Below are 27,506 nucleotides of genomic sequence, written 5' to 3' on the forward strand. Positions count from 1 at the left end.
GGGGCGGCAAAACTGGATAGCATTTATCAATCGCCATTTTACGTTGCCTGTGCAACTGCTCACTTGCCTGTTCTTCTTCGTTATCTTTAAACTGCGTAGCAGATTGCATTATCGAGATACCTCTTTCTCTCTTATTTCTCTTCGCTAATTTAATTTCTTTCTGTTTGGCTTCCTTACGCCATAGGCGGAAAGAGTCAAACATCGCCGGCTGGGCTTTCTTCTTAAAAAGTCTAACCTCTAGATTATCTAAAATCTCCGTGTCAAAGCTACCTTATTGGGGCCATTTTAGAACACCATCTTTCCTGGTGTATTGGATCCATACTTCATTATACAAGTGAGCACCAGTGACAAAAGGGACAATTGCATGTTGTATTGTAGAGGCAATTCAAGTATGCTATGCCTCAGCAGGAACATGCGCAAAAGCACACTCAACAAGGATAAAAGGGGCAACCCCGGCCTTCATGGCTAACAGACACTATGGAGCAGATCTACAAGGAAGTGCCACAGCGTGGCACTGCAAGTCCTTTGGCTGCACCACGCTGCAGCACTTCCAAAGCACAGGGATGCAACATATTTACAAGAATATGTTGCTTCTCTGTGCTACCCCCTGCGCTGGCGCTCAAACTGCAGCTGGCGCAGGCACCCTTGCACCATGGTGCAAGGATGCCTGCATCGTGGGAGATTGTTTTTGTGCAGGAAAGGGTACATTCTTGCACAAAAACAATCACTACAGGCATTTTCCTCTTTCAATGCGTGCTGTATTTTAACTAGGAAAAATGAAAACATTTCTCCTCGTTGCGCCTCACTACGCCACCTCTAGGGTGGCGCAGCATTCAGACACATCTCCAGATTTACGAATTCTCGTCAATCTGGAGATGTGTCTTGTTCCAGGGGTGTTGCGTGGGAACACCCACAGCAACAACCATGGAACGCCCCTACAACGCCCAGTGCTGCATGTGAAGGGGCCGTATTTATAAAAGACACGCAGGGTGGCTTTTCCTGTCCTTGTAAATATGGAGGAGCCCCTTGTGCCACCAGTACATCACTAAAAGTGGCGTACTGGTGGCGTAGGGGGCTTTTAAATCTGAGCCTGTGTGCTGCAGCAACATGGGCATACCCACACATTACCAAACATTACAGCGTGGATATACAGACGACTAAAGAAGCTCAAGTGGGACAAAAGGTACTTCAACACTTGTCTTTCTCATCTTACCACAACCACCTCCAAGGAGGGGGAACCGCTACATAATCTAATGCACAGCATGTGAATCCAGAAAAGGATTCACGCTGCAAAACGAAATGGTTACTTACCAGTAGGAGTAGTTTGCAGCTTGAAGAGTTTTCTGGATTCACATGCGACCCACCCACCCCCCCTCAGAAGAGGAATGCTAACAGGTGGGTCAAACGATCATGTAAACCAAAGAACTAACATCTAAAGACAACAGGATTTAATACATAGCCTAAAGAAACAAGCATTGGCATAGCCAATAGGTCTCGCCTTCGGGACCTTATAAGTGTTTAGCCACGCAACACTTGTTGCACCAAGGATATTGTGCTGGATAACTAAACTCTTATAAGGTCCCCAAGGCGAGACCTATTGGCTATGCCAATGCTTGTTGTTTTTGTCATCTGGATAGCCAGACATCATGATGGTCGTGCAGACATGATGAACAAAAAGAAACAATTAGTAAGCCATTTTAAGGGCAGACTTGCACGTGAGTAGCGACAAAAATAACTAAAGCAAATTCAGGCTATATGACTTTGTGTACAACAGGCATGTATTAGAAAGAATGTAATAAGTGATGACTAACAGTACTTTGGAACATAAAATGGTCCCTGGTTAATTATAATGTAAGGTGGGTTACATCCAAATAGCCACAGCACAAGGCGATAGCTTCTCTTCCTGGGATGAGACAAGTCCGTGGTAGACCTAATGGTAACAACAGGCCATTCAAGCCGGACCTAGAAAAGTGTTCCTTTACAGGAGACCAAGGCCCACATGCATCAAGCATTTTTGTATTCGCAAACGGTGCGATTCCTTAAAATCGGCCGTTTGCGAATGCAAAAGTGCTTTTTGGGATGCATGAAGCAATTTTAGAATTCGTAACATGTGTGCGAATTCTAAAATTGCGGGTGCTTTTAAGAAGTCGCAGATGTGCGATTTCTTAAAAGCAATGCATCATTTTTTTAAAAAGTGAAAATGCGCAAATAGGGTGCCAAATTTACCGAGTGGTTGAACCACTCGGTAAATTTGGAAAAAGTGTGTAAAATGTGTAAAATGTTTTTTTTTCAACATTCATGTTACGGACACACATGTCCTTAGGACATGTGTGTGTGCAACATGATGCGAACAATACATTTCAGGGGTGCATGGGGGGTCCTTTGGACCCCCCCCTGCACCCATGAAATTTTCTAAGTGCCACTCGCAATTTCCATTGACTCCTATGGGCCTTTTGGCCCATAGGAATCAATGGAAATTGCGAAAATTAAGTTAAGAAATCGGTATTTCTTTGGGATTCGGTAAAAATTGCGATTTTTACCGAATCCCAAAAGAATACCGAAAATATTGATGCATATCATTTTGCATTTCTTAATTTGCGATTCCTTATTTTTCGCAAATTAAGAAATGCAAAAAGACACAATGATGCATGTGGGCCCAAATGACCAGCACAAATGTATTCATGTCATTAGGCTCGAAAAGTAGCACACTCGAAGTGCGTTTACAAGAGCTGATGAGTGATCTAGTGCACATCACAAACTGAACTGCTTCATGGCACTTATCTATCCCCCAACCAGGTTCATTTCACTGTCCTTAACTATGATTAAGTTAAGTCTGTGTCGTGTACAGTAATAACACAAATCCCTTCAGTTATACTACCAAATATTTAATACAAAATGTTACTGCACTAAGTATCTGAACATCACTTGAAAGCTGTAGATTCTGACCAGGAGAGTTTCAGCTGAATCGAAGTCACCTCAGGCTTTCACTCCTCCGAAGTTGATAACAAGCATCATTAAATCAGATGAGCACACTTGTAGCACAAACATACGTCACATAGCTTCGAGAAGGTTGTGATGTGTGAGCTGAGTTCTGGGCGGGAGATAGTTAAGTGATAACGCTTGGCAGCCGCACCGACAACACGCAGTGGTGAGTTTGTGCAGGTGGCTGCTGTGCTCGCCGGGACACAGGCTCATTTTTCATTGCGACAACTCATTGCGCCTATCACCTAAATGACTGGGGGACCATATGTATCAAAAAGTCATTTTGCAATTCTCAAATAGCGATTTTTTGCGAATCCCTATTTGAGAATCGCAAAATGCTATGTATGTAGGATTTGCAATAAAATTTGCGAATCCTACATATTCCTTAATTGCGAATCGCATATTGCGATTCTCAATTAAGGAATACCTCCCCATCCATTCCTATGGGCTTTACGGCCCATAGGAATGACTGGGAAGACATTCTCAATTTGTGATTAGCAATTAGCGAATCGCAAATTGAGAATGCAATTTCAAGGGTGCAGGGGTGTCAAAAGGACACCCTGTTGCACCCCTGAAATAAGCATGGGTGCACATGTGGCGCACATACATGCCCTAAGGACATGTATGTGCTTCACATTACACTTCGAAAAATGCAAAAAAGTGCATTTTTCAAAGAAATCGCAAATTACCACCAACTTGAAGTTGGTGGTAATTTGCGATTCCTTAAGGCCAAATTGCACTTTTTTGGTGCTTCTTACATTGCATTTAAGGAATCGCAAAATTTGCGATTCCTTAAATGCAATCGCAAAATAAGGAATCGCAAATTTTGCGATTTCTTATTTTACCTTAATACATAACATTTGGCAAAATTGCATTCGCAAACGCCGAAATTCTGCGAATTTGGGAGTTTGCGAATACAATTTTGCTTGATAAATATGGCCCTTAATTGTACATGATATACAATCAGTCCAGTGTCTGGATTTGTTCACATGAAGCATTGTTGACCATTTCTATTCCGGGGCCATTGTAATGTTTCAAGCAGTTAATGGCAGAGTTACACACTCATTACCAAATTATTTGTGCATGTTGGTATTTCAGTAATCCGTTTAGTGCAAGAAACATCTAATGGGCTCTCATAGAAACATAGGACCACTTGTAAGGAATGCAGCATTTTCTCTGTATCTATTTCTTTTTTTTTTTAAACTGTTTTTATTGATTTTATAAACACAAACAACTTGGAAGGAACAAGGAACAGGAGAAGACATCATTACAAATAACGTTGCACTGTACGGTGTGTGAGCGGGAAAGGTCAACCATTGAGCAGAAGGGTTATTAAAGTAAAGAGTCTCATGTGGGGGAGCAGAGGAGCACAAATTAATCTAGTACATAGTAGTAAGTGGAGGAACCAACGGGTTATGGGGACACAGGTTCAATATCCGGGTTTGGGAGAGGGGGGGTACATATATCACCACGGTAAGAGTTCCATTGAGTCCATATCTTCCCCCATTTACGGGGCGTACCACGAGAAACATACACAGTTTTTTCCCTGAACATGCACCAATCCATATTTTGTTTCCAATTCTGAATCCCGGGTGGTCCCGGAGCACCCCAAAGTTGCGCAATATCTCTCTTGGCTATCATGTTGCCCAAGGTCACCCATCGAAGCTGTGACACATTATAGTCGTTCGGTTCCCACACATTCAGCAAACATCTCCTAGCCTCCGGCATCGATCGCACACCCGTAACCTCACTCATCACCTCATGCACACGGGTCCAGAATCGCACTATCTCAGGGCATTCCCAAATGATATGCAGAAATGTGCCCAGGAGACCGCAGCAACGCCGCTGTATCTATTTCTTGGTAAATATAGATGCCCAATTGTTTATTGTCAGTTAGCTGTGTCGTAACGCTTAAAAGGCTGTCGATAGACCTTTTTCACAGCTTGGTAGAAATATGCTCAGCCTAATCTTCCCCTATAGCACTTTCTCATAAGCTGATCAACAGGCGGACACAACACAACTGGTAATATCTTGCCTTTTAGTACAGTGTTTATACTACTGGTGTAAATAAAGATTGTGGAACATCAATGTTTTTTTTTACAAATAATGTATTACCGTGCAAAAGGTGTTATATTTCAACAAGAAAAGAAAATGTAAGCTTAAATGTGCCTGGGGACAAGGCACAGGGTAGGGCAGAATAGTAGTGAGCAGAGCTAGAGTGGCCAGGCTAGAGAAATAGATATCCCCCGGTAGGCTGCAAGGCAGAGGGATCAGAGGGATGCTTTTAGAACTGGATCGACTGAGAGGACAGCTTCGTTTTTCTAGCAGACACACTTACATTGCAGTCTGTATCAGAAAAACAGTGCTTCAGCTACTGAATGCCCTTGGGCACCAAGCCAAAACCTAAATTATGGAAATATTGATTGAGTTTCGGTTTTGAACTGCTTGTAAAACCAATTGTTATTTAGGAAACATATTTAAAAAAACTGAGCTGCAATATTGTGGACTAACCCCTTCTACCTATAGGTTCAGGTGATTGTCAGGCTTGCCTACTGCCCCCTCCAGTTGCGATATGGAGCTGGTATTAAAACATCTTATGGGTCTTTTTCCTCCTTGTCCATACCGGGCATCTGGAGAGCTAGTGCCCGAAAATGCTGGCAAGGTGGGTATGTGAAGCAAACACTGAGAAAAAGAAACAATTGTGGAATAAATCTTTCATAGTAAGAAAAATATGCAGTTTCAAACGTTGCATATTGAGGTTTTAAAACTGTGATTGTCTTGATTCTTACAACCTGAAGGAGTGTAGGGAATTAGATTCTTTGCGTTGTGTTTTCATCAGTAACGAAGAAGAGCGTTGAAGAGGAAAATGTTTTTATTTAATTTCAACTGCGCTCTTTAAGTTAGTTTAGATGAAATGGGAACAACCATATGTTTTAAAATATGTAGAAACCATACATTGGCCACCTCCTCCCTCGAAACAAAAGTCATCGCGATCACGATCGCTTGGAAAGCGAAAGTGATCGTGATGACGCACTAAAACACGGAAAGGGTGCGTGCGCACCAGCACGCGTTCTGGCAAGCTGGTCGATACTTTGGGAGCACTTCCCAAAGCCACTAGTAAATGTCTCTTGCCGCTTTGGGAGCACTTCCCAAAGCCGCTAGTAAATGTCTCTCCGAGCAGCGCATGTGCGCTTACTCAGCGAGACCTAAAAAGGGAAAAAAAGAATCCGAAGATGGCTACCACGCACAGAAACTTCCGGGGCGCAGTCTGACGTCACACAAGGGATGGCCCTAGCACCAAATGGTGGTCGCCGATGCCTCGAGCAAAAAAAAAGAAAACAAAGACCATTCCAGACCCAATCACTAGATGGCGGAGTAAGGCACGGCATGTGTATCCAGAAAACTCTTCAAGCTGCAAAACTGGTCCTACTAGTAAGCAACCATTTAGTTTCTCTTCGAATAAGTCGAGAAAAAGTGACTCTTCCTCTTGGTGATAATACGCATGGGCATCGACTCCATTGTCTAATTGTTTTCTTTCCGCCGCCTGGTTCGGCGATCAGTATAAGTACATGGGACATTTGTTAAAGGAAAGAAAGGAATGCCATTACGTGTATTTTAACCTATACAATCTGTTTTGTTGCTTCTTCGGGGTTAAGAAGATATATACTTGAATAATTCTATGTGACAGGTCAGAGTTGATGGTTCAAGTTAAATATTCATTAAGTGTTTCTGAGATCTGTGAGCAGGATAGCATATTTTAAAAGAAGATGGTGTCTAGACTAATTGTTTGTACAATTTAAGGGGAGGGACGAGAGCGTGATCATGGGTCCACTCAGTCTGTCCATTTGGCATTTACAATTCTTCCCTTTAGTGTATCACATGTCCCATGACCTTGAATTCAAGTTCAATAAACCCATGTAAACGCACAGCTTTATGAAATACTTTTAAGTCTGGTATTAAATTGTGGACCTCACAATTGTCAGATGTATACTATCACGTCTGCGTTGGCCAGTGAATGACAAGTTGTGATTCCCTTTGCACTTAGTGGCATCCCAACTTTCATCAACTTCCGTGTATTGTTCGGTGCATGAGAGAGTGCATGTGACTCTCATCCCATCTAAAGGGCTGTTCATTGTGCCGCTTCAGTGTTCCAGTCCAAGGTCCGGCTTTAGATCTTGGCGGACGGGTTACTCCATATATCCAGTCCGCCCTTACTCCATGTCAACGGGAATGGATATCCAGTCCGCCCTTACTCCATGTCAACGGGAATGGTTTTCCCCTTCCGCCAAAATATAAATGCCAAAGGATATAATGGGATTTATATTCGGCAGACGGGATATCCGTCACCGTTGTGACAGAGTAACCCGTCCGCCAAGATCTAAATCAGGCCCCAAGTGTTTTAAATGTGCAGCATGAAGGAGGGGGATACTGTTGTGCAGACAGCAATCCTGGGTTCTCCTTGCATTTGTGTGATTGGTGGTGTTGTGTGGTTCCTATCCCACTTCTGCCTGCTGTGAAGGAGGTGGATGCTGCGTGAAGGAAGTGGATGCTGCGTGAAGGAGGTGGATGCTGCACGAAGGTGGTGGATGCTGCGCGAAGGTGGTGGATGCCGCGTGAAGGAGGTGGATGATGCCACGTGAAGGAGGTGGATGTCGCGTGAAAGAGGTGGATGCTGCGTGAAGGAGGTGGATGTCGCGTGAAAGAGGAGGATGCTGCGTGAACGAGGTGGATGTCGCATGAAGGAGGTGGATGTCGCGTGAAAGAGGTGGATGCAGCGAGAAGGAGGTGGATGCAGCGTGAAGGAGGTGGATGCTGCGTGAAGGAGGTGGATGCTGCATGAAGGAGGTGGATGCTGCATGAAGGAGGTGGATGCTACGTGAAGGAGGTGGATGGTGCGTGAAGGATGTGGATGCTGAGTGAAGGAGGTGGATGCTGCGTGAAGTGCGTGAAGGAGGTGGATGCTGCGTGAAGGAGGTGGATGCTGCGTGAAGGAGGTGGATGCCGCGTGAAGGAGGTGGATGCACCGTGAAGGAGGTGGATGTCGCGAGAAAGAGGTGGATGTCGCGTGAAGGAGGTGGATGCTGCGTGAAGGAGGTGGATGCAGCGTGAAGGAGGTGGATGCAGCGTGAAGGAGGTGGATGCTGCGTGAAGGAGGTGGATGCCGCGTGAAGGAGGTGGATGCAGCGTGAAGGAGGTGGATGCAGCGTGAAGGAGGTGGATGTCGCGTGAAGGAGGTGGATTCTGTGTGAAGGAGGTGGATTCTGTGTGAAGGAGGTGGATTCTGCGTGAAGGAGGTGGATGCCGCGTGAAGGAGGTGGATGCCGCGTGAAGGAGGTGGATGATGCGTGAAGGAGGTGGATGATGCCACGTGAAGGAGGTGTGATTGGTGGTGTTGTGTGGTTCCTATCCCACTTCTGCCTGCTGTGAAGGAGGTGGATGCTGCGTGAAGGAAGTGGATGCTGCGTGAAGGAGGTGGATGCTGCACGAAGGTGGTGGATGCTGCGCGAAGGTGGTGGATGCCGCGTGAAGGAGGTGGATGATGCCGCGTGAAGGAGGTGGATGATGCCGCGTGAAAGAGGTGGATGTCGCGTGAAGGAGGTGGATGTCGCGTGAAAGAGGAGGATGCTGCGTGAACGAGGTGGATGTCGCATGAAGGAGGTGGATGTCGCGTGAAAGAGGTGGATGCAGCGAGAAGGAGGTGGATGCAGCGAGAAGGAGGTGGATGCAGCGTGAAGGAGGTGGATGCTGCGTGAAGGAGGTGGATGCTGCATGAAGGAGGTGGATGGTGCGTGAAGGAGGTGGATGGTGCGTGAAGGATGTGGATGCTGAGTGAAGGAGGTGGATGCTGCGTGAAGTGCGTGAAGGAGGTGGATGCTGCGTGAAGGAGGTGGATGCTGCGTGAAGGAGGTGGATGCCGCGTGAAGGAGGTGGATGCACCGTGAAGGAGGTGGATGTCGCGAGAAAGAGGTGGATGTCGCGTGAAGGAGGTGGATGCTGCGTGAAGGAGGTGGATGCTGCGTGAAGGAGGTGGATGCTGCGTGAAGGAGGTGGATGCTGCGTGAAGGAGGTGGATGCCGCGTGAAGGAGGTGGATGCCGCGTGAAGGAGGTGGATGCAGCGTGAAGGAGGTGGATGCAGCGTGAAGGAGGTGGATGTCGCGTGAAGGAGGTGGATTCTGTGTGAAGGAGGTGGATGCCGCGTGAAGGAGGTGGATGCCGCGTGAAGGAGGTGGATGATGCGTGAAGGAGGTGGATGATGCCACGTGAAGGAGGTGGGTGCCGCGTGAAGGAGGTGGATGATGCCGCGTGAAAGAGGTGGATGATGCCGCGTGAAGGAGGAGGATGATGCCGCGTGAAGGAGGAGGATGATGCCGCGTGAAGGAGGTGTATGCCGCGTGAAGGAGGTGTATGCCGCGTGAAGGAGGTGTATGCCACATGAAGGAGGTGGATGTCGCATGAAGGAGGGGGATGCTGATGCGCAGACTGCATTCCTGGGTTCTCCTTGTCATTTGTGTGATTGGTGGTGTTGTGTGGTTCCTATCCCACTTCTGCCTGCTGTGAGAGGAGAGCGACATGAGTGGGTAGAGTGAGGCTGAAGGTGATCTTTGACCCCACCTGACTCCTCCTGTCAATGCCCCTGCAGGTGGCGAAGACAAAGCAGAAGATTGAGGAGCAGAAGATGCAGGTGCAGGTAGTGGAGCGCACAAAGCAGATCCAGCTGCAGGAGCAGGAGATCGCCCGCAAGGAGAAGGAGCTGCAGGCACGCGTCATGAAGCCGGCCGAGGCCGAACGCTTCCGGCTAGAGAAGCTGGCTGAAGCTGAGAGGTAGAGACGGGAGGGAGGAGACGTGGGTGAGGGGAGGCATGGCCTCAGAACAGAAGAGGGGCCGGGAGGTACATCATGTTTGAATCAGAGATAGGTCTTTGGGGCTGTGGTTTCCAACAAACCAAACTCAACTATGACAAATGTTTCAACTACTTACTGCCGCGTCACCCACCCAAATTCTTGAGCGGGCACCCACCAGCTCGCTCTTTGCGCATTTTGACCATGTAGGCAACCCCAGTCCGCCTGGTCTATGACGTGCCTACTTCCCTGCACTGGCTTTGACCTGTCAGTTGCCATTGACACCAATGGCAATTTAGCTCCACTAGAAACTCTCTTGCCCCATATGGCCCGCTGGTATTACTACTCGATACTCATCACAGTGTTGTCAGCCAGATAGCGCAATAGATGTTGTTTCTGCCAGGGCGCCAGTGCCCCCTAGGCATCTTCTTCCCAACTCAGCCTCAACCAAGAAAGTGTCTTCATTAATGGTAGCTACGTTCTGGCTTAGAACCTTGCTTGGCTCAACAGCATGAGCCCACTTACCTCTTCGTAGACACTAATAGCCTTTCACAAAGCCTGTCCATCAAACATCAAGTGAAGAGGAGCTCAGACAGCTGATTTCAGTTTGAACTACTGTGGAACACCAAACCTTTCATCACCACTCCAAAGCAACTTACGGCCCATGACCATGGCTGTCCTTTTCACACACTGACATGACCAACGCACTTCGAGCGAACATTTCAGGAGATTTGTTAGCGCCAGGTGCCACCCAGCACAAATGCACCACACTACTGGTAAAATCAACATTTCTAGAAGCAGCTGCACAACTCTCTGCACCTAACTTTCAAGATTTAAAATCATAGGTAAGCATGCAAAAGTTGTCCTTCTCTTCTACTCAAAGCATGGAACTCTGGGCTGAGGTCAAGCAGACAAGATGGCCCTCATAATAGCAATAAAATATACCCTGCTTTAAGAGAACCATGGGCAGTTTATTTGCACACATACACTATTACTCTCTCCCTTTTTTTCTCTCCACCTTTCTCTTAGTCTCTCAGCATTGTATACAACACACTTGCATACTCTCGTAACTGGAAGAGAGAGTGCATTCTTGGAACGTAATCAATAACCATCCTCTACTGCCTGTCCTACAATCAGGAGATCAAGGAAGTGTATACTGCATGCAAATAGCGAGGATATCTCATGGGCGGGCAGAGAAGGGGGCTTTGAACCCAGCGTGTCAGGAGTGAAGCGCGGTCTGAGTAACGCCACATTCCATGTAATTAAACAATCACTTGAAGCCAGTCCATTTGCAGGAGACAAAACAAGGTGTTGGATATGTTTGCGATGGCAAAAATGTCGCGAAAGAGGTTTGGCTACAGAACTGACAGGGAGAAGTGAAGAGAAGAGGGGCGCTGTGATGATAGAGCACATGCTTTTTCTGAGACCTCAGTCGTTGACAGCTCCTCTGACGTAGAGAGTTCAGAAGAATCTCAGGGGCATATTACCAACAACTAGCGATATTTATCGCTAAATAGGCTTAGCGACAATTTTTTTATTGCCAAGCATTGCCGGATTTTATCGCTGAGATAACGTGCTATTAGCAACGTTTATCTCAAAAGCGATAAAATTTCCGGCGATAGCGGCGAAATCCGTGAATATCACTGAGAATACAGCAATATTCACGCATTATGGCTAACAGGGTCTTAGCCATTAAATCCACCTCCCATTGGATATAATGGCTAAGAACTGGTCTGAGCAGGCCTTAGTTTTTGGAGATATTCGCGCTTAGCGCAAATATTTCCATCGCTACGCCTGCCATGCTAATAGGCGATAGCGATGTTAGCGACTGTTTTCAGTCACTAACAGTTTGGGTGCGCCCACTTTGCATGTCATTAGCGATAAATATCGCTGACATGCACAGCGGGCCCCAAACCGCTCGCTATCGCCTCAAAGCTGTCGCTAACATCAGTTAGCGATAGCTTGCTAATAGGGCGATGTAATTATCGCCGTTTGGCGGACGAAAATGGCCGCTAAAGCGGTGATAATCTAATATCGCCAGGGTTGGTAATATGCTCCTCAGTTCAGCGTGTGGATATACGAGGTTAAGGGTGACCGTGTGTCCATGTCTCCAGGCTGTAAGCATGTCTGTTAACAGAGATAGTTGAGGGTCAAAGGAGGGGTCGTCTTTGCAGGAACACTTTGATAGGGCTAGCATTTAGTGTCCTTCTCATTCTGTTGAATATTTTACATGTTGTCCATTGTTCATTTTGTTATTGTTAATTTAACTTATAGTGCGCACGAATCACCCCAGAAGGGTATCTCGGCGCAGACAGTTTATGAGCGAAGTAACACACTGATCAAGCCTGAAAGTTCCCTAAAGTTAAAGTAAACTTCACATTGGCGTATGTGACGTGGAGGTTTGTTCCACAAAAAGGGAGCCAAGTACGAAAAAGATCTGCCCCCAGAAGGAGATTTGGAGATATGTGGAACTGGACGCATGGCTTTGTCACTGGATCTCAAAGCTCTCCAAGGACAATAGTGGATGAGCGTAGCTGAAAGATATCGCGAGCCTTGCCTTGCAAGGACCTGTAAGTCAGGTAGCAGACCTTAAAGATGACTCTTTTGAGAATCGGTAACCAGTGAAGCACGCACAGCAGAGGGGCAGAGGCCGTCCTAGCTGGAAGATTATAAATTTGAGGTGCTGCCGTATTTTGAACCACTTGGAATTTGCTTAATCCGCCATCATCACCTTGTGATGGACCTGATGCCGTACTTCATCCAGGTGTGGACTTGGCCGGGTTATGGTGAACAGAAGGCCGGTTCGCAGCTTAAAGACCAACGGCAGCTCAGCTGGCGACTTACTGGCCGTGCTTAGAGGGATGCTTCAGTAGTCGATTAACATGGCATAAAACACTCTACAATTCATTTCACCAGATGCCATGATGCAAACCATTTCAAGTCCTTGCTGTTGAAGGGTGGTCTGTAATCAAACCTGACTGTTGGAGGAATGTCAGAAGTTGAGAATATGTTCTTTAAAGACAGAAACACCAGCCATGACTTAAGGGAACCTGGAGAATTCATCTATCTGAAAGAGACTATTATTTATGGATTCCTTACCTTAGAATTATCCCTACGTGTCAGACTAGATCCGGAGAGTTTTGTAGCAGTACCCCTGCATGCGGTAGGTGGCATCGGTCCACTCCGGGTTCGTCGCTGGCGTTGTGATCGCCGGGATGACGTCGCGGTATCTAATTAGACGCTGCCCCTGTGTGCTGACATCAGTTCTTTCTTTTACAACGCCAGCCAGCGCAGATCCGGAGAGAGCGGTACCTGTAGTCTTTTTTTGACTGTCTTTTTTCGACTTTTGTCAACTTTTTTTCGAGTTATTTGACTCCTGGTGCACAGGGATGTCACATTGGCGAACCGGCTTCAAGCCTTGTGGGTGCTGCCACAAGCTAATGTCGGTGACGGACCCACATCTCGTGTGCCTCTGGTGTCTGGAGCGCAACCACGACCCGAAGTCGTGCTCGGACTGTCGGGACATGGCCCAGAAGTCTTTGTGGGAGCAGTCCCGAACACCTCTAGAGGCCCGGCAGTAGGCTCCGTGCCACTCGAGGTTCCAGTCAAGAGGGAGGTCCCGGGACCAATTGCAGAGCCATAACCACCACTCCTTGTCGAAGTCTTCATGTAAGTCGAGGCACAAAAAGAAGGCAAAGGTAGTCATCCGGCTCCGCCTGCAGAGCCTGTTGGGTCGACTTCGAGCCTTACTCCCTTCCCGGGAGCCAGAGTGACCACTGCCCAACTTCGTAGCTTTTTCGAAGCCCTCCACTACATCTTTGGGCAGTCTGACTCTGCCGGCGCGCCTTCGGGCCCCACGGATTCGGCTAGGGGTTCTAGGCATTTCATGCAGGTGGCTTCGGGCCCGGTGCCGCAGGGCCCCCAGGGATCTAGCCCTGGATCCGGATCGGCACCGGTCGACCTTATGACCCTCCCCTGGTGATGCCTCAGCCCCTTCCGACATGGTTGTGTCCCCAACCAACGTCGGCCTCCTCCTCGACACTGAGCCGGACCGACGTCGACCAACGCAGGTACCGGCGCCTCCCGATACCTTTGTACCCTTGTTCTACCCTGGTGTTCCCTATCGCCCTAAGTGGCAACCAGAGGTGGTGGAGGAGGACTGGGAGGGGTCTGTGAACCCTCTGGCAGACCAGTTGGAAGAACCAGACTGGAGAGAGGAGTTGGGTGAGGCCAGTGGTCGGGACATTTCTCCAGACCTTGGCATGCTTTCCCCCCCTACCGTGGCTACGGAGGAGGGTGCATCATACGCAGTGGTGTTGCGTAGGGCAGCAGAGGCCTTGACCTTGAGCTTCCTAAGGAGGCGGTCAGGACTAACCTCCTGACCGAGGTGCTTCAACTGGCAGTGGCCTCTTCGGATCCCCTGCAGGCGTTCAATGAGTCCCTCATGGACATCCTTCTGGGCACTTGGTCCAAGCCCAGCACAGGGGCCCCTGTGGATAGGATGATTGCCCGACGCAACCGCCCGGCCCTGGGCAATCCCATTTTCATCTCACAAAACCATACCATGAGAGCTTGGTAGGCCAATCCTCTACTTCCAAGGGTGCATTCCCTACCGCTCCACCTGATAGGGAATCCAAGAAGCTGGATCACCTTGGGAAGAAGATGTTTTCTTCTGCAAGCTTAGGACTGCGGTTGGTGAACATCGCATGTCTCTTAGGCCGCTACACCCACTCTGTGTGGGAAACGGTCGTGCAGGTGCTGCCACAGTGCCCGGAGGAGGCCCGGGCCGTGCTCTCCCGTGCGGTTGCTGAGGGTAGAGATGCAGCGAAGTTCACCATACGATGTGTGTTGGACACCGCTGATTCGCTAGGCAGGACGATTTCAACGTCGGTAGCCCTGAGAAGCCTGGCTGAGATCCACTGGCTTTTTGGGCAATGTCCAATCGACTCTTTTGGACATGCCCTTTGATGGCCATCCCTTGTTTGGTGACAAAGCGGACAACACGCTCAAGTGCTTTAAGGATTCTAGGGCATCGGCCAGATCCTTGGGCCTTCTACCACCTCTCGCGAAAGTGATGGCGGTGGTTGCATCTCGTTTGCGCAGGTCAGGGGTTCCAGTCTTCTCCTATCTCGACGACTGGCTGTTGAAAGCGGGCTCACCCCAGGCTGTTCTCTTCCACCTCCAGACTACACCTAGACTCGTTGGTTGGACAGGATTTACACATATTAGATATTAAAAAGGTGCTCTTATACTACTGCTGAAGGACTGACTTCTTTCATAACGCAAACAACGCTTTATAGCTCTAAACTAAACCTCACATGCAAGTCAGGTATTGCGAGATGGATTGTTAAATGCATACAATCCTGTTATGCCGAAGCCAAGCACACACTGTCTGTGGCTCATAGAGCACATTCCACACGCAAGAAGGATAACATCCCTTTAGCAGACGCTTGTGAAGCTGCTACCCAGTTAACATCACATACCAAACCCTACTGTGCTGACATTCAAGTTCATCGAAAAGCTTTAGTTGTACAGACTGTGTTAGAAACTTTGTTCCAAACATCTGCATCCTCTGCTCGGTGCCCATCAGTTTGTGGAGAATCTGCTTTACCATCTTTGCAGAGCATGTCTATCTACAGCGCCTCGTGCTACAAATGGAAAGTGTTCAAACCAGCATTTACTTTTTGTCTTCTAACCATCTTTTCATGGTGCTGTTGTGGTATAGATTCCAGTGTCCACCTTCTTCCATGGTCGCCAGCAATCAGTCAAGTAATCTGGGTTGATAAAGCGCAACTACTCACCTGTGAGGGTCTCAAGACACTGTGAGAGAGGGGAGTGGCTCAGTTGAGTGCTGGGTTCACCAGAAAAGCCAGGTCTTGAGGTCCTTCCTGAACTGGGGCAATGTGGGAGACTTTCCTCACGTTCTGGTCTTGTTGATACATGGGACGGTGGCCAGTGAAAGCTGGGCAGATTGGAGGTGTCTTTTGGGTGCATGGAAGGAGAGGTGGCTGTTGAGGTATTCGGATCCAGGTGTTGTGAAGGGCCTTGTATGCATGGGTGAGGAGTTTGAATGTTATCCTTCTTTCGACTGGAAGTCAGTGGAGATCGCAGAGGTGTTGGGTGATCTGACTGCGGCAGGGGATGTCCAAGATCAGTCTGGCTGCAGCTTTCTGGACAGTCTGGAGTTTGCAAAGGAGTTTCTTGTTTATTCCGGCATAAAGCGCATAGCCGTAGTCCAGTCTGCTGCTGCAGAGTGCATGCCTGACAGTTTTTCTGGATTTGGTAGGGATACAGCTGAAGGTTTTTCGAAGCATGCGGAGGGTGTTGAAGCAGATCGAGGAGATGGCGTTGATCTGATAGTTCATTGTGAGCGATGAGTCTAGTATGATGAGGTTTTGTGCATGGTCGGTCGGGGAGGGGGGATTTCCGAGGGCAGAGGGCCAACAGGAGTAATTCCATGCAGAGGCAGTGGAGACAAGGATGAAGACTTCTGTATTTTCTGAGTTGAGTTTCAGTCAGCTCTTCCTCATCCAGGTGGCGACGGCTTTCATCCCTTTTTGGAAGTTGTGTCTGGTGATGTTGGGTTTGTTGGTTAGGGAGAGGATCAGTTGGGTGTCGTCATTGTATGAGACGTAGTTGAGCCTGTGGTGCCTGACAATGGTAGTGAGGGGGGCCATGTAGATGTTGAAGAGGGTGGGGCTGAGGGAGGAGCCCTGAGGCATTCCACAGTTGGTCTCTGTTGAGTTCGAGAGGTAGGAAGGGAGTCTGACCTGCTGAGTGCTGCCGGTGAGGATGGGGCAGATCCAGTTGAGGGCCTTGCCATGGATGCCGACGTCAAGGAGTCTGGTGGCTAAGGTGCGGTGGGAGACAGTGTTGAACGCAGCCAAAAGGTCCAGGAGGATGAGGGCTGCCATTTTGCCCTGGTCAAGGAGGTAGCAAATGTCATCGGTGGCGGCGAGTCGGGCCATCTCTGTGCTGGGGTTGCTCCAGAATCCGGACTGGGAGATGTCCAGGACATTGTTAGCTGCATTGAAGTTTGCTAGGTGGGTGTTGACAGCCTTTTCAATGACTTGGCTGTGAAGAGAAGCAGGGAGATGGGCCTGAAGTTCTTGAGGTCCATCGGGTCCGTGGAGGAATTCTTCAGGAGGGGCTTGGCTTCGGCATGTTTCAAGTCATTGGTGTAGGTTTGCGGTCTCGAAGGAGCAGTTGATCATCCAATGTGGTTCAGGTACAATGGCAGAGGTGGCTCTATGGAAGATGTGGTGGTGACAGGGCTCTGAGGGTGCTACGGTGTGGATGCTTTTCATGGTCTTCAAAATGTTTTCTGTCATGAGTCGGATCCATTTGAGCAGGATCTGTTGAGTGGTGTCGCTGGGGATGGGAGCTGGAGTTTTGAGGAGGTCTTGGTTGTCGAAGTTTCATACATCATCTTGATCTTGAGGTGGAACAAGGTGCTGTGTCTGTTGCAGAGGTATTAGGAGGGTAGGATGTCTTTTGTTACGCTACAGGGTTTGGAGAATTCCTTGATGAAGAAGAGTTCTTTGGTGTTGTGGGCTTTGGTGAGGATTCAGTCTTGGAGGGAGTTCTTCCTGGTGTTCTTTGTGATACCAGATGTTGTGATCTTGCCTTTAGTTTATACAATGCACAGCACTCGTGTTATCAACAGTGCACTCCACTTACACTGCTTACCTGATGAGAGAAAAATACGTTGGAAATATCTGAGCCCATCACTACATGGTTGGAGTATTCACCTCATGGGAATCAACAGCAGTACACAATATGAACAGATGGTTACAGGGTAACATTTTCCTTTCACAACATTACCATCCAGTATTAGTTCAGTAACGTTGTTATCATTGCCCATGTCCGAGAGTGAACTGGGCATGTGGATGTCGCAAAATAGCTTTCTTTGATAGCTTGATCTCTGGATCTGTGACTTCAAATGTGTTTAGGCATCAAACACACATAAGGTGATGGGGGGAATGCTTGCAATTACAAATGGCAATCGCTAGGGGTAGCCTTCCAATTCATCGCGCCTTTGCCACCTCAGATTAGACCAAGCCATATACAAATCAGTATTGGTCCTCCTCCAAAAGAAACAGTCTGAAACTGCCAAGTCAGGCAGCGGCGGCTGCCAAAAACAAAGGGTGGTGGAGTGGTTTGAAATACATTATTTAAAAGAAAACTTACCTTCTGCCGCTGGCTGCCTCTTCCTAGGTCCCAGCAGCCTTTGGGACTGAAACTCCCATCCAATCAGAGCAGCACTGGGATTGGTCAGAGCAGGCAGCAAAGACGCCCTGCTCAGACCAGTGAGCCTGTGGGGTTTCTCCAGCCCAGCTGCCCGATGCAACTGGGCTGAAGAAAACCTAAGTGTACATGTGTGTTGTGGTCGGCCTGGCCAAAACACACATGAGCACTTAGGGAGTGGAGTGCACCTAGCATTCCCCATCCCCCCTCCTATGATTAGGCCTGCCCCTTCTGACACCGCTGGCAAAGAGCCAGCAAATGAAAAATAAAACGATGCAAGGACATTGTTTTTATTTACATTTGCTGACTCTGAGCCAGGCAGTGAGACGATGCTCCTTCACCATTGCAGGGGAGCCGCCACTGAAGTCAGGTCCTCTCTGAACCGAAACACAAGCAACCCAAGAACAGTTTTGGCCTGATTGGGCCTCTTTGGTCAGGTGTCGCTTTGCTCCAGTGGCACAGTTAGGGGGGGGGGCCTCACCTGGCAGTTCTGAAAGGATTTTTCCAAGGTGGAGCAAGGTCCGTACTGATTTGCGTAAGACAGGCCTTTGCCTAGAGTAGCACTGTGGGATAAAAACAATGAATTGGAATGTTATTCCAAGCAATTGCCAGTGGTTAGACTATTTTCAGGGTCTCCAATTACCTTTTCTGTGTATTCGGAAGCACCTTCAGTGGCCAAGGGTGTTCCCAGGCGTTGGTCCCTTGCTCACTACGCCATATGAGCTATGCTTTACTGACAAGGCCTAAGTAGGCAAGACTCTTGTAAAAGAATTAGAAACCATAGGTCTAAGAATGCTAAATGGCGATTTCCTCAACATTCGCCACCTGCATGGACTTTTCAAGCAGGGGATAATAGGTCTAGAATAGATTATACCATAGCCTCGTTGAATTTATTTCATAAAATGTTGTCTTATCAGATAGAGGGAACAGATATAAGCGACCACGATCAACAAATAATTGAGCTAAACCTAAAAGGCCTAAGATTTGAAAACTATATGACATCCCCCGTGAGAAATAAGGACAGTAAATTATGAAAAATTATATTGGTCAGATAGCATCAAAGATTCTATTACAAACACTGCGCAGGCAATTGTTGATTTTCACTTTGAAGGAGATGATTTGAATGCTGTTGAAAAATGGTCCCTCTTCACAAAGGAATTAATTACCAGTCAACCTCGTAAATATGCTAATAAATGTAAGTGGAGGAAAAAAACAGCATGTTCATTGGTGAAAATCTTGTTTGAAAGCCATCAATTAAAAAAGAATGTAACAGAATCCTGAGATTGGTAAAAAAGTTCCCAGTTAATTTAATTTACAGAGCAAAACTTAAAAGGATAAATACAGATGTAAGGAAAATGGTCTGGAAGGACAAATTGCAAGAAAATCAATTGTTGTGGGCAAAAGCCCTATTTGCTTGCAAAAGGAGTAATTCAAGAGACTTCTGGACCCTAGTAAACCAACTGAGTAGATCTTGTAGGAAAGCTACTTCATCAACAGTAACTGAATCTGAATGGGTATCGTTTATAGATATGCATCTGAATCCAACTCCGAACATGGTTATGAATTCTACTGATTCTGCTACAAATTGAATAGGAGGAGAAAAGAAAAATAATTCAATAGAGATATTAGAAAACCAATTATGTAAATTATTAAAGAATCAGAGATTCAATGGTGCCTCAGGCCCAAATGGGATTCCCGCTGTGTTGTATACGGAGAAAGCATCATATTGGTCGAGCTATCTAACACCAGTATTTAATCACACTCTCCAATCAAGAACAGTCCCTGAGTCATGGAAGGGATCTACAATTTCTCCTATATGTAAAAGTGGAGACTGGTCCCTCCCATCCAATTACAGATTAATTACGCTCCAAGACATTGAAGCCAAACTATTTGCTTTGCTTCTACTTAATGAGTTAATTGATTGGGCTAATGAAAACCATTTAATTCCACCAAACCAATAGGGATTTATACAAGGTCAAGGTACAACAACAAATGTGTTAACACTGGGAATTTTAATGGAAAAATATAAAACAAAAAAACAGCCATTATTTTTATGTTTCGTTAAATTTTAAAGCTGCCTTTGACTGCGTGAATAGGCAGATTTTGTGGAGGATACTGGATTGTTATGGCATTAGCTCCAGCCTTTTAAAAGCAATACAATTGTTAATTATAATTGATACCTGGACAATAGTTCAGCTAGGGAATGGATTAAAGCTTTCAAGGAAAATTAAAACAACTCAAGACCTAAAGCAAGGCTGTGTTTTAGCCCCATATTTATTTAATCTATTTTTATCAGACTTTACCCTTGCAATGAACAATGAGTTAGCAGACTCACCAAAGCTGGCTGAGAAACAAATATCGAATGTATTATACGCCGATGACGTCATTCTGCTAAGCCAAACAAGGATAGGGCTGCAGCGATTAATAAACGAAACATCAATGTATTTAATTGAGAAAAAATGACTATAAACGAAACAAAAACAAAAGTAATGGAAGTCAGTACCAAGAAACGGAAGGGCAGTCAATACAAATGGTACCACCAAAATCGGGAGCTAGAAAAAGTTCAGTATGATGAATAGCTGGGGATCCTTTTGGACGAGAAAGGATCTTTTTCATACCATAAAATGGAGATGAAGAAAAGAGCCAAAAGTCTACGAGGGGCTTTTCGCCTACTTTACAGCTCCCTGGGAGGCCCAACCTATACCCCATTAATAAAAGTAATACAAGCAAAATTGCTCCCGAGCCTTACATATGGAAGTGAAATACTCAGTGGTTTGGATTGCGCATTATTAAATAATGCTATCACAAATACATTTAAACATCCATTTCGGCTTCCACTTAATGTATCTCCTGCTCAGATAAGGCTGGAATTTGGCTTTTGTAATCAACAATATGCAAGAATGGGTCAGTATGTTAAGACCTGGAGACAAATCAAAACTAATATCAATAACACAATGTGCATATTTCTGAGGAAAGAAATGGAACAAATTGAAAAATTGTCCTTCTATAAATATCTGAAAAAAGCTCTCAAAGAATTGTCAATTACTGAGATTTGGGAAATGTCTTTAACAGTATAAAGTTTTAAGAAAATAATTAACAAATCAGTTAAACATTTGTCCCTTTTAAAAGATAAATAACTCTTTATTAAGAGATCCCACGCATGGATGTTAGTCCAGGAATATACAAGTCTTAAGGTCCAACCATATTTAGAAATACCATGGTCTGTCCAAACCAAAAACACTTTTATGAAAGCACGATTCTGCAATTTACCAGGCTTAAAACATGTAGTGCCCCGGTTGAGACCATCTAAGCCAACTATGTGCAGACTATGCAACCTGTGGGACGAAAGTATTTTGCATTTTGTTTGTATATGTGCAGTAATGATGGCGGAAAGAAAATGATATTGGAAAAACTACTTTATTGACAGAGGTGTTCGTACCTGCAGACATGCCATGGTAGTTTGTTTAAGACCAATGGATACTAAAATGAATGCCAATTTTACAAATGTTTTAATACTTGTTGAAAAGAAGTTGGATACTTGTGAGTTGTGCACAGGTAATCTGGAAGTCTGAAAGAATTAAAGGACAAAATGTAGGACTATTTTAACGATCTTACACATACATTATAAATTGTATTAGTTTGTATTTTGAATTGGTGTGCTTTTTCAAGAATGTAGTAATTGTAAGATTTGTGTTAATCATGCAAATAAAATGTACCTTACTTTACCTAGTAGGCTGGAACAAGTGTGGGGTTGCTTGTCGGCCCTTCTGCACGGGCCCTTGCCTGGCAGTTCGGGGTGGACTGTTCCCATGACAAGTGTCAGTACTGATCTGCCCCTTGTCTAGTGGTGGAAAAACAATGGACTAGAAAGCTACCCGAGCAATTACCAGTGGTTAGAATATTTGCAGGCATTCATCCTATCACCTTTTCCGTGGATTGTCTGTTTCGGCTTGCCTGGCTTTAGACGTGACACCCTTTGTGTGTAGGAACCAGAGTATCTCAGTGCTCCTTTAGCCGTGTGCGACTTTCACATTCATAACACTTGCGGTCAGTGGTAGAGCATGTACCAGTGTCCGGGAGGCTGTAGCTTCCGCGGGTGCAGTCTTATGGTAGAGCGCTTTATGGCGTGAGTGTCTTGGAGGTGACTAAAGAGTGTTGCCTGCACCTCCCTCCTACTCCATGCAGTAACCCCTGCTTAAAGTCCAGCAGGGTGGGCAGCCATTACCGTTTCGAGGGTCCCAGCCGACATGTGTGTTGGCTCATGCCTTTCCTTATCTTAGTTCACCTCACCATGCACACAAATGCATAGCATAACTGCCTCTCCTATATGTGGGTCTCCCTCAACACAGGGACAGTGTCTCTCCAGCCACTGAGACAGTCTCCTGGGCATCCTCTCTAGAACAACCAAGGCACCAATTTTTCAGTCCTTAAATTTATTTGGAAGTCAAAGAATGAAAGGGAGGTCTCCTTATAGTTCCAGTTTAGGGACAAGGAGAGTTAGCAAAGCAAGAGGGGAGTCCCTATGTTCCACAAATGTGGAGGTTTTTATGTCAGTACCACTCTTTTAGGAACACACAGAACCCACATATGTATCATCAACAGTTACTAGAAAATACAGATACACCGTTATATAAAATTAAACCTGTTTGTATAGTTTATTAAAAATATCATATTTTCTTTAGCACATTAGTGCTCACAGTATTAAAAACTTGAACCAAAGAAGAACACATTTGATAAAGAAAGCAAAAATAATTTACAATTTTCTAACAACAAATATTGGTTTACATCAATGAGAAAAACAGAAAAAATTATTGCACATATATAAAATTAAAAAACAACAGTAGTTGTTACACATAAATCATATGGGTCAGTTAAAAAGCAGCAATAATTGTTGCACACAAGTCGACGCAGCGTTTCGGTTTTAGTTTTACACCTTCATCAGGACAGTTTTCTAATCAGAAAGAGAAATATACAGTTAGGAATCGTTCTGATCACATTCTATTTATTATACATTGTTGTTAAGTTATGTTCTTTATACTATAGAACCATTGGTTCTTCTTGGTGCTCTTATATAGGGGAACTGTGGTACTAAAAGAGGGTACTCATTATGTGGAAATAAAATCACTAAAGGTGCAGGTACAATGCATGCATTTCAGAAAAAGATGTTACAGTGTAGCTCTACCTTGAGATTATCAAGAAAGAGAATAGCCAGGAGTCCTCTTTAATCAATTCGAGGTAGTCAGTTGTCTCGGGCCATTCGGATTTTACACTTGTATCAATTCAAAGTGTAAGGGAATCTATGGAATAGTTAATAATGGTTTTATTAATTCTGGAGCACAGCATAAGATAGTAGTGCTCGGCTCATAGGAGTTGTTCTAGTTACCTTTGTTTTGTTATGTACAATCCTAACATCTGAGGGTCGAGGGAGCCACCGTTTTAAATTCTTCGGATGTTCTTTGAGAGATGGATGTTCTAATTTTCATCAGGCAAAGGAAGAGCAAACAAGAAATAACCATGAGAACTTCTACTTCACCCAAGAGATTCTCATCCTACCCTTTTTACCACAGATAGATTAAATTCTGTGGGACTTACCACTTAGGAGTCGAAGCACATAAGAATGGATGCTCTTAACACCAGCTTTATCAATTGCAGTGTTCGTCACTGGACAGTCGTCCGTTTGAAAGTACTTTTACATCCGTATTTCATCCGGATCTACAAATTAAAGCAATTTTCATTCCATAAATTTTATCGTTATATCGAGTAGTTTCTCGTCTCAGATCTATAGTGTGTATGGGGTTAGTCTAGATTCTGGGATGATTGGCTGATTGTATCATTTTGCACCATATCGTGCATATCACGCACCAAGGTGTGTCTTATATACTTATCGTCTTGGCTTTTGCCTCATGGGCAGCTTTCTCTTATCGAGTATTTTTTAAAAAATTTTTTTCTTATATAATTTCGCCAGTTAGTTTATTGCGAGGCGTGTCAACCTTATTCAGATGTAAAAAAGGTGGCACTTTCCCTCAACTTGTATTATCTTTGAGAATCTCGAGCTTTGTGGCTATATTCTAGGGAATGCTATGGGTTTATGTGCCTTTCCATTTTTGCCGTTCTCAGTTCGAGGCAAAACAAAACAGTTTTTTTTAAAGTGCCTATACAGCTTTATCTACAACTCTTTAAATGCGGCCGATTGCCTAGTTCTCTTGCAAACAAATAACTGTTTTAACTCATGCCTTTAAAATGCAGGAATAACTTTTCAAATGCAGGAATAACTTTTCCGGATCTATATCTACGTGTCAAGTGTAAAGCCCATTAACTCAAAGGAGTCACGACGGTGGGACCTCTATTCCTATTATAGAATTACCAGTATCCCCTTGTTCGTATCTTACCTTTTGTGTGTAGGTCGGCCTCCCTGCTCCTCTCGACACCCTCGTAAACCGGAATTCATTAACGCCCGGGGACTCTCTGTTTATAAGTCCGCCAGTGTATCCGGTCAATCACCTATTTCCCGCTAAATTTTAATTGGATATCCGGTCTAAGGCGGGCACCAAAACTACATCTGTAGTTTTTTTGTGTTCTAGTCCCGCTGTGTATGCGCAGTACGATTTCAATTCTAGGACTACTTGGGTAGTTTTTGTTGTTACTTCCGCATTGTCTATTTGTATAACGCGCGTGTTTCACCCTTATACCGCATTTATATCGTCACAGATGTTTAGTAGGCGGGACTGATAGAATTTTATGAGCCGCCATACATATGCAGGTCATCCTATCTAAGGCGGGCGTCTAAACTACAACTGTAGTTTTTTGTTCTTGTCCCACTGTATATACGTAATCGGGTTTCAATTCTAGGACTACTCGGGTAGTTTTTATAATTATTTCCGCATTGTCTTTTTATTCAATGCGCGTGTTTTGCCCTTGTGCTACAATGATATCGCCATGGTTATTTATTAAGCGGGGCGAGTTTTGTGAGCCGCCGTACCTATGCGGGTCACTTGTAATTTACACGAATATATTCTAGGTTATATTGTGCCGATGTTAAAAGTTTTTGGGAACAATTTTTTAACGAGGCAGACATACATCTCTATTAGTCAATGTTGTCATCTCAGCCTCTGGGTTAGTTTAATTTTTTCTTTACATGCTAGTATCATTACTATTAATGAGAAATGTTCGATTAGTTGTCATACGTTCAGGGGATAGTTATGACACCTATCCTAAAGCTAGGGGATATTTATTATCTTAAATTTAATGTAATGACACTCTCAGAGTATAGAAACATCTTACGCATTAACCTCAGTCGGAAATGCACGGGAAACTCGACTATAAAATGCGTTCCCAATCTTCTTTGGAGTTAAGGCCCTGTTTGACACTGTTGAAACGGGACATGAAATATTGCTCTCGTTTCTTCCTTTTTATTTCCATATTGCCCCCTCGAGCATTCATATATACAGTTTCCAACCCACACCATGTGAGCTCCTGCACTGTATGTTTTGCTGCTTGCCAATGTTCAGTTAATGGGGCTCCTTTCTTTTTTGTCCGAATAGAAGATTTATGCTCATTGATTCGTAGTCTGATTTCTCTAGAGGTTTCACCTATATAGACTAAATTGCAGGGGCACTTAATCATGTATATAAGGTTCTTTGACCTACAATTAATAAAAGATTTGATATTATGTTTTATATTGTTATGTTCAACATACTCTCCATTGTTAATTATTGTGCAGTTTGAACAACTTCCACACGGAAAAGTGCCCGTTGGTAATGGGGTCTTATTGATAGTTGTTTGTGTGAGTGTAGGCTCTTCCCTATAGGTGTGCACTAATTTGTTTCTGAGAGTTTGATTGCGTCTGAATGCTATCATAGGTTTGGGGATCTTTTCTTTATTTTTGGTGGTTATCAAATGCCAATTCCTATTTATGATGTTTTTGATTTTGTTACTGATGGCACTGTAGTTGGTCACAAAAATCAGAGGTTTCTTCTGATCATTCTTTATTTCCTTGTGAAATAGATTGTCCCTATTAAAGTACTTTGCCCTTTTATACGCATTTTTCACAAGGCGTTTAGGATATCCCCTATCAGTGAATTTTGTTTTGAGTACCTTGGAGTGTTTTTCAAAATCTCTGTTGCTTGTACAGTTGCGTTTAAGCCTCAAAAATTGACCAAACGGAATATTATCACGTTGGCACGGAGGGTGGTGGCTAGTGTAATGTAACATAGTGTTACGGTCGGTTTTTTTAGTAAAAAGTTCAACTGCTAGTACACCATCCTCGTGTTTAATTACAATATCCAGGAACTCGCAGCTGCTGTTGCTAAAGCTGGAGGTGGATTTTAAATTGCTGTCTCCCAGGTTTAGCCATGAGATGAATTCAGTCAATGTTTCAGCTGGTCCTGTCCACACAAAAAAAACGTCATCGATATATCGAGACCAGTGTGATATATTTTCAAAAAATGGTGCCATCGGGTTAAAGATGTGTATATTCTCGAATTCAGCCACATACAGGCATGCCAGACTGGGAGCACAGGTGGCTCCCATGCTGGTGCCCTTGACTTGTTTAAAGTATTCATTGTTAAAAATAAAAATGTTGTTTTTCAAAACAACCTTAACACAATCAATAATGAACACTTCCTGTGGGTTCAGATCCCTACTTTCTGTGCTCAGAAGGTTCTCTATCATTGTGATTGTACTATCTTGTGGAATATTGGTGTATAGGGCCTCTATATCGAGTGTTACCAATAGTTGCGTATCATTATTAAAAACTAGACCCTCTACTTTAGACCCTCATCTTTAGCAAAGGAAGATGAGGCGATTTGTACTGATGAATTCAATTTCCTATATAATGAGAATCCTACAGTTCCTGCACTTTACGGACTACCGAAAGTGCACAAAAGTCTAGAAAACCCACCCCTCAGACCCATAGTATCGAGCATTGGCTCACTTACGGAACCGTTAAGCAAATACGCGGACATTTTCCTACAGCCATATGTTGTAGCCCAAAAGGCATACATTAAGGACACAGCAGCAATTATACAAAAAGTAGAGGGTCTAGTTTTTAATAATGATACGCAACTATTGGTAACACTCGATATAGAGGCCCTATACACCAATATTCCACAAGATAGTACAATCACAATGATAGAGAACCTTCTGAGCACAGAAAGTAGGGATCTGAACCCACAGGAAGTGTTCATTATTGATTGTGTTAAGGTTGTTTTGAAAAACAACATTTTTATTTTTAACAATGAATACTTTAAACAAGTCAAGGGCACCAGCATGGGAGCCACCTGTGCTCCCAGTCTGGCATGCCTGTATGTGGCTGAATTCGAGAATATACACATCTTTAACCCGATGGCACCATTTTTTGAAAATATATCACACTGGTCTCGATATATCGATGACGTTTTTTTTGTGTGGACAGGACCAGCTGAAACATTGACTGAAT

General features: G+C 45.0%; 1 protein-coding gene across 2 annotated transcripts in view; it reads left to right on the forward strand.

The window, feature by feature from the left end:
• The window catches only part of LOC144754145 (flotillin-1-like), a 229,764-nt gene that overhangs the window by 153,158 nt on the left and 49,100 nt on the right, over positions 1-27,506 (forward strand). For both annotated transcript variants that reach the window (XM_078641724.1, XM_078641725.1), the window contains exon 9: positions 9,624-9,805. In XM_078641724.1, the coding sequence (XP_078497850.1) occupies positions 9,624-9,805 (182 nt within the window). The remainder of the gene's footprint in view (positions 1-9,623; positions 9,806-27,506) is intronic.

This window comes from Lissotriton helveticus, chromosome 5_1 (assembly GCF_964261635.1).
Source record: "Lissotriton helveticus chromosome 5_1, aLisHel1.1, whole genome shotgun sequence".
In the NCBI taxonomy this organism is placed as follows: Eukaryota; Metazoa; Chordata; class Amphibia; order Caudata; family Salamandridae; genus Lissotriton; species Lissotriton helveticus.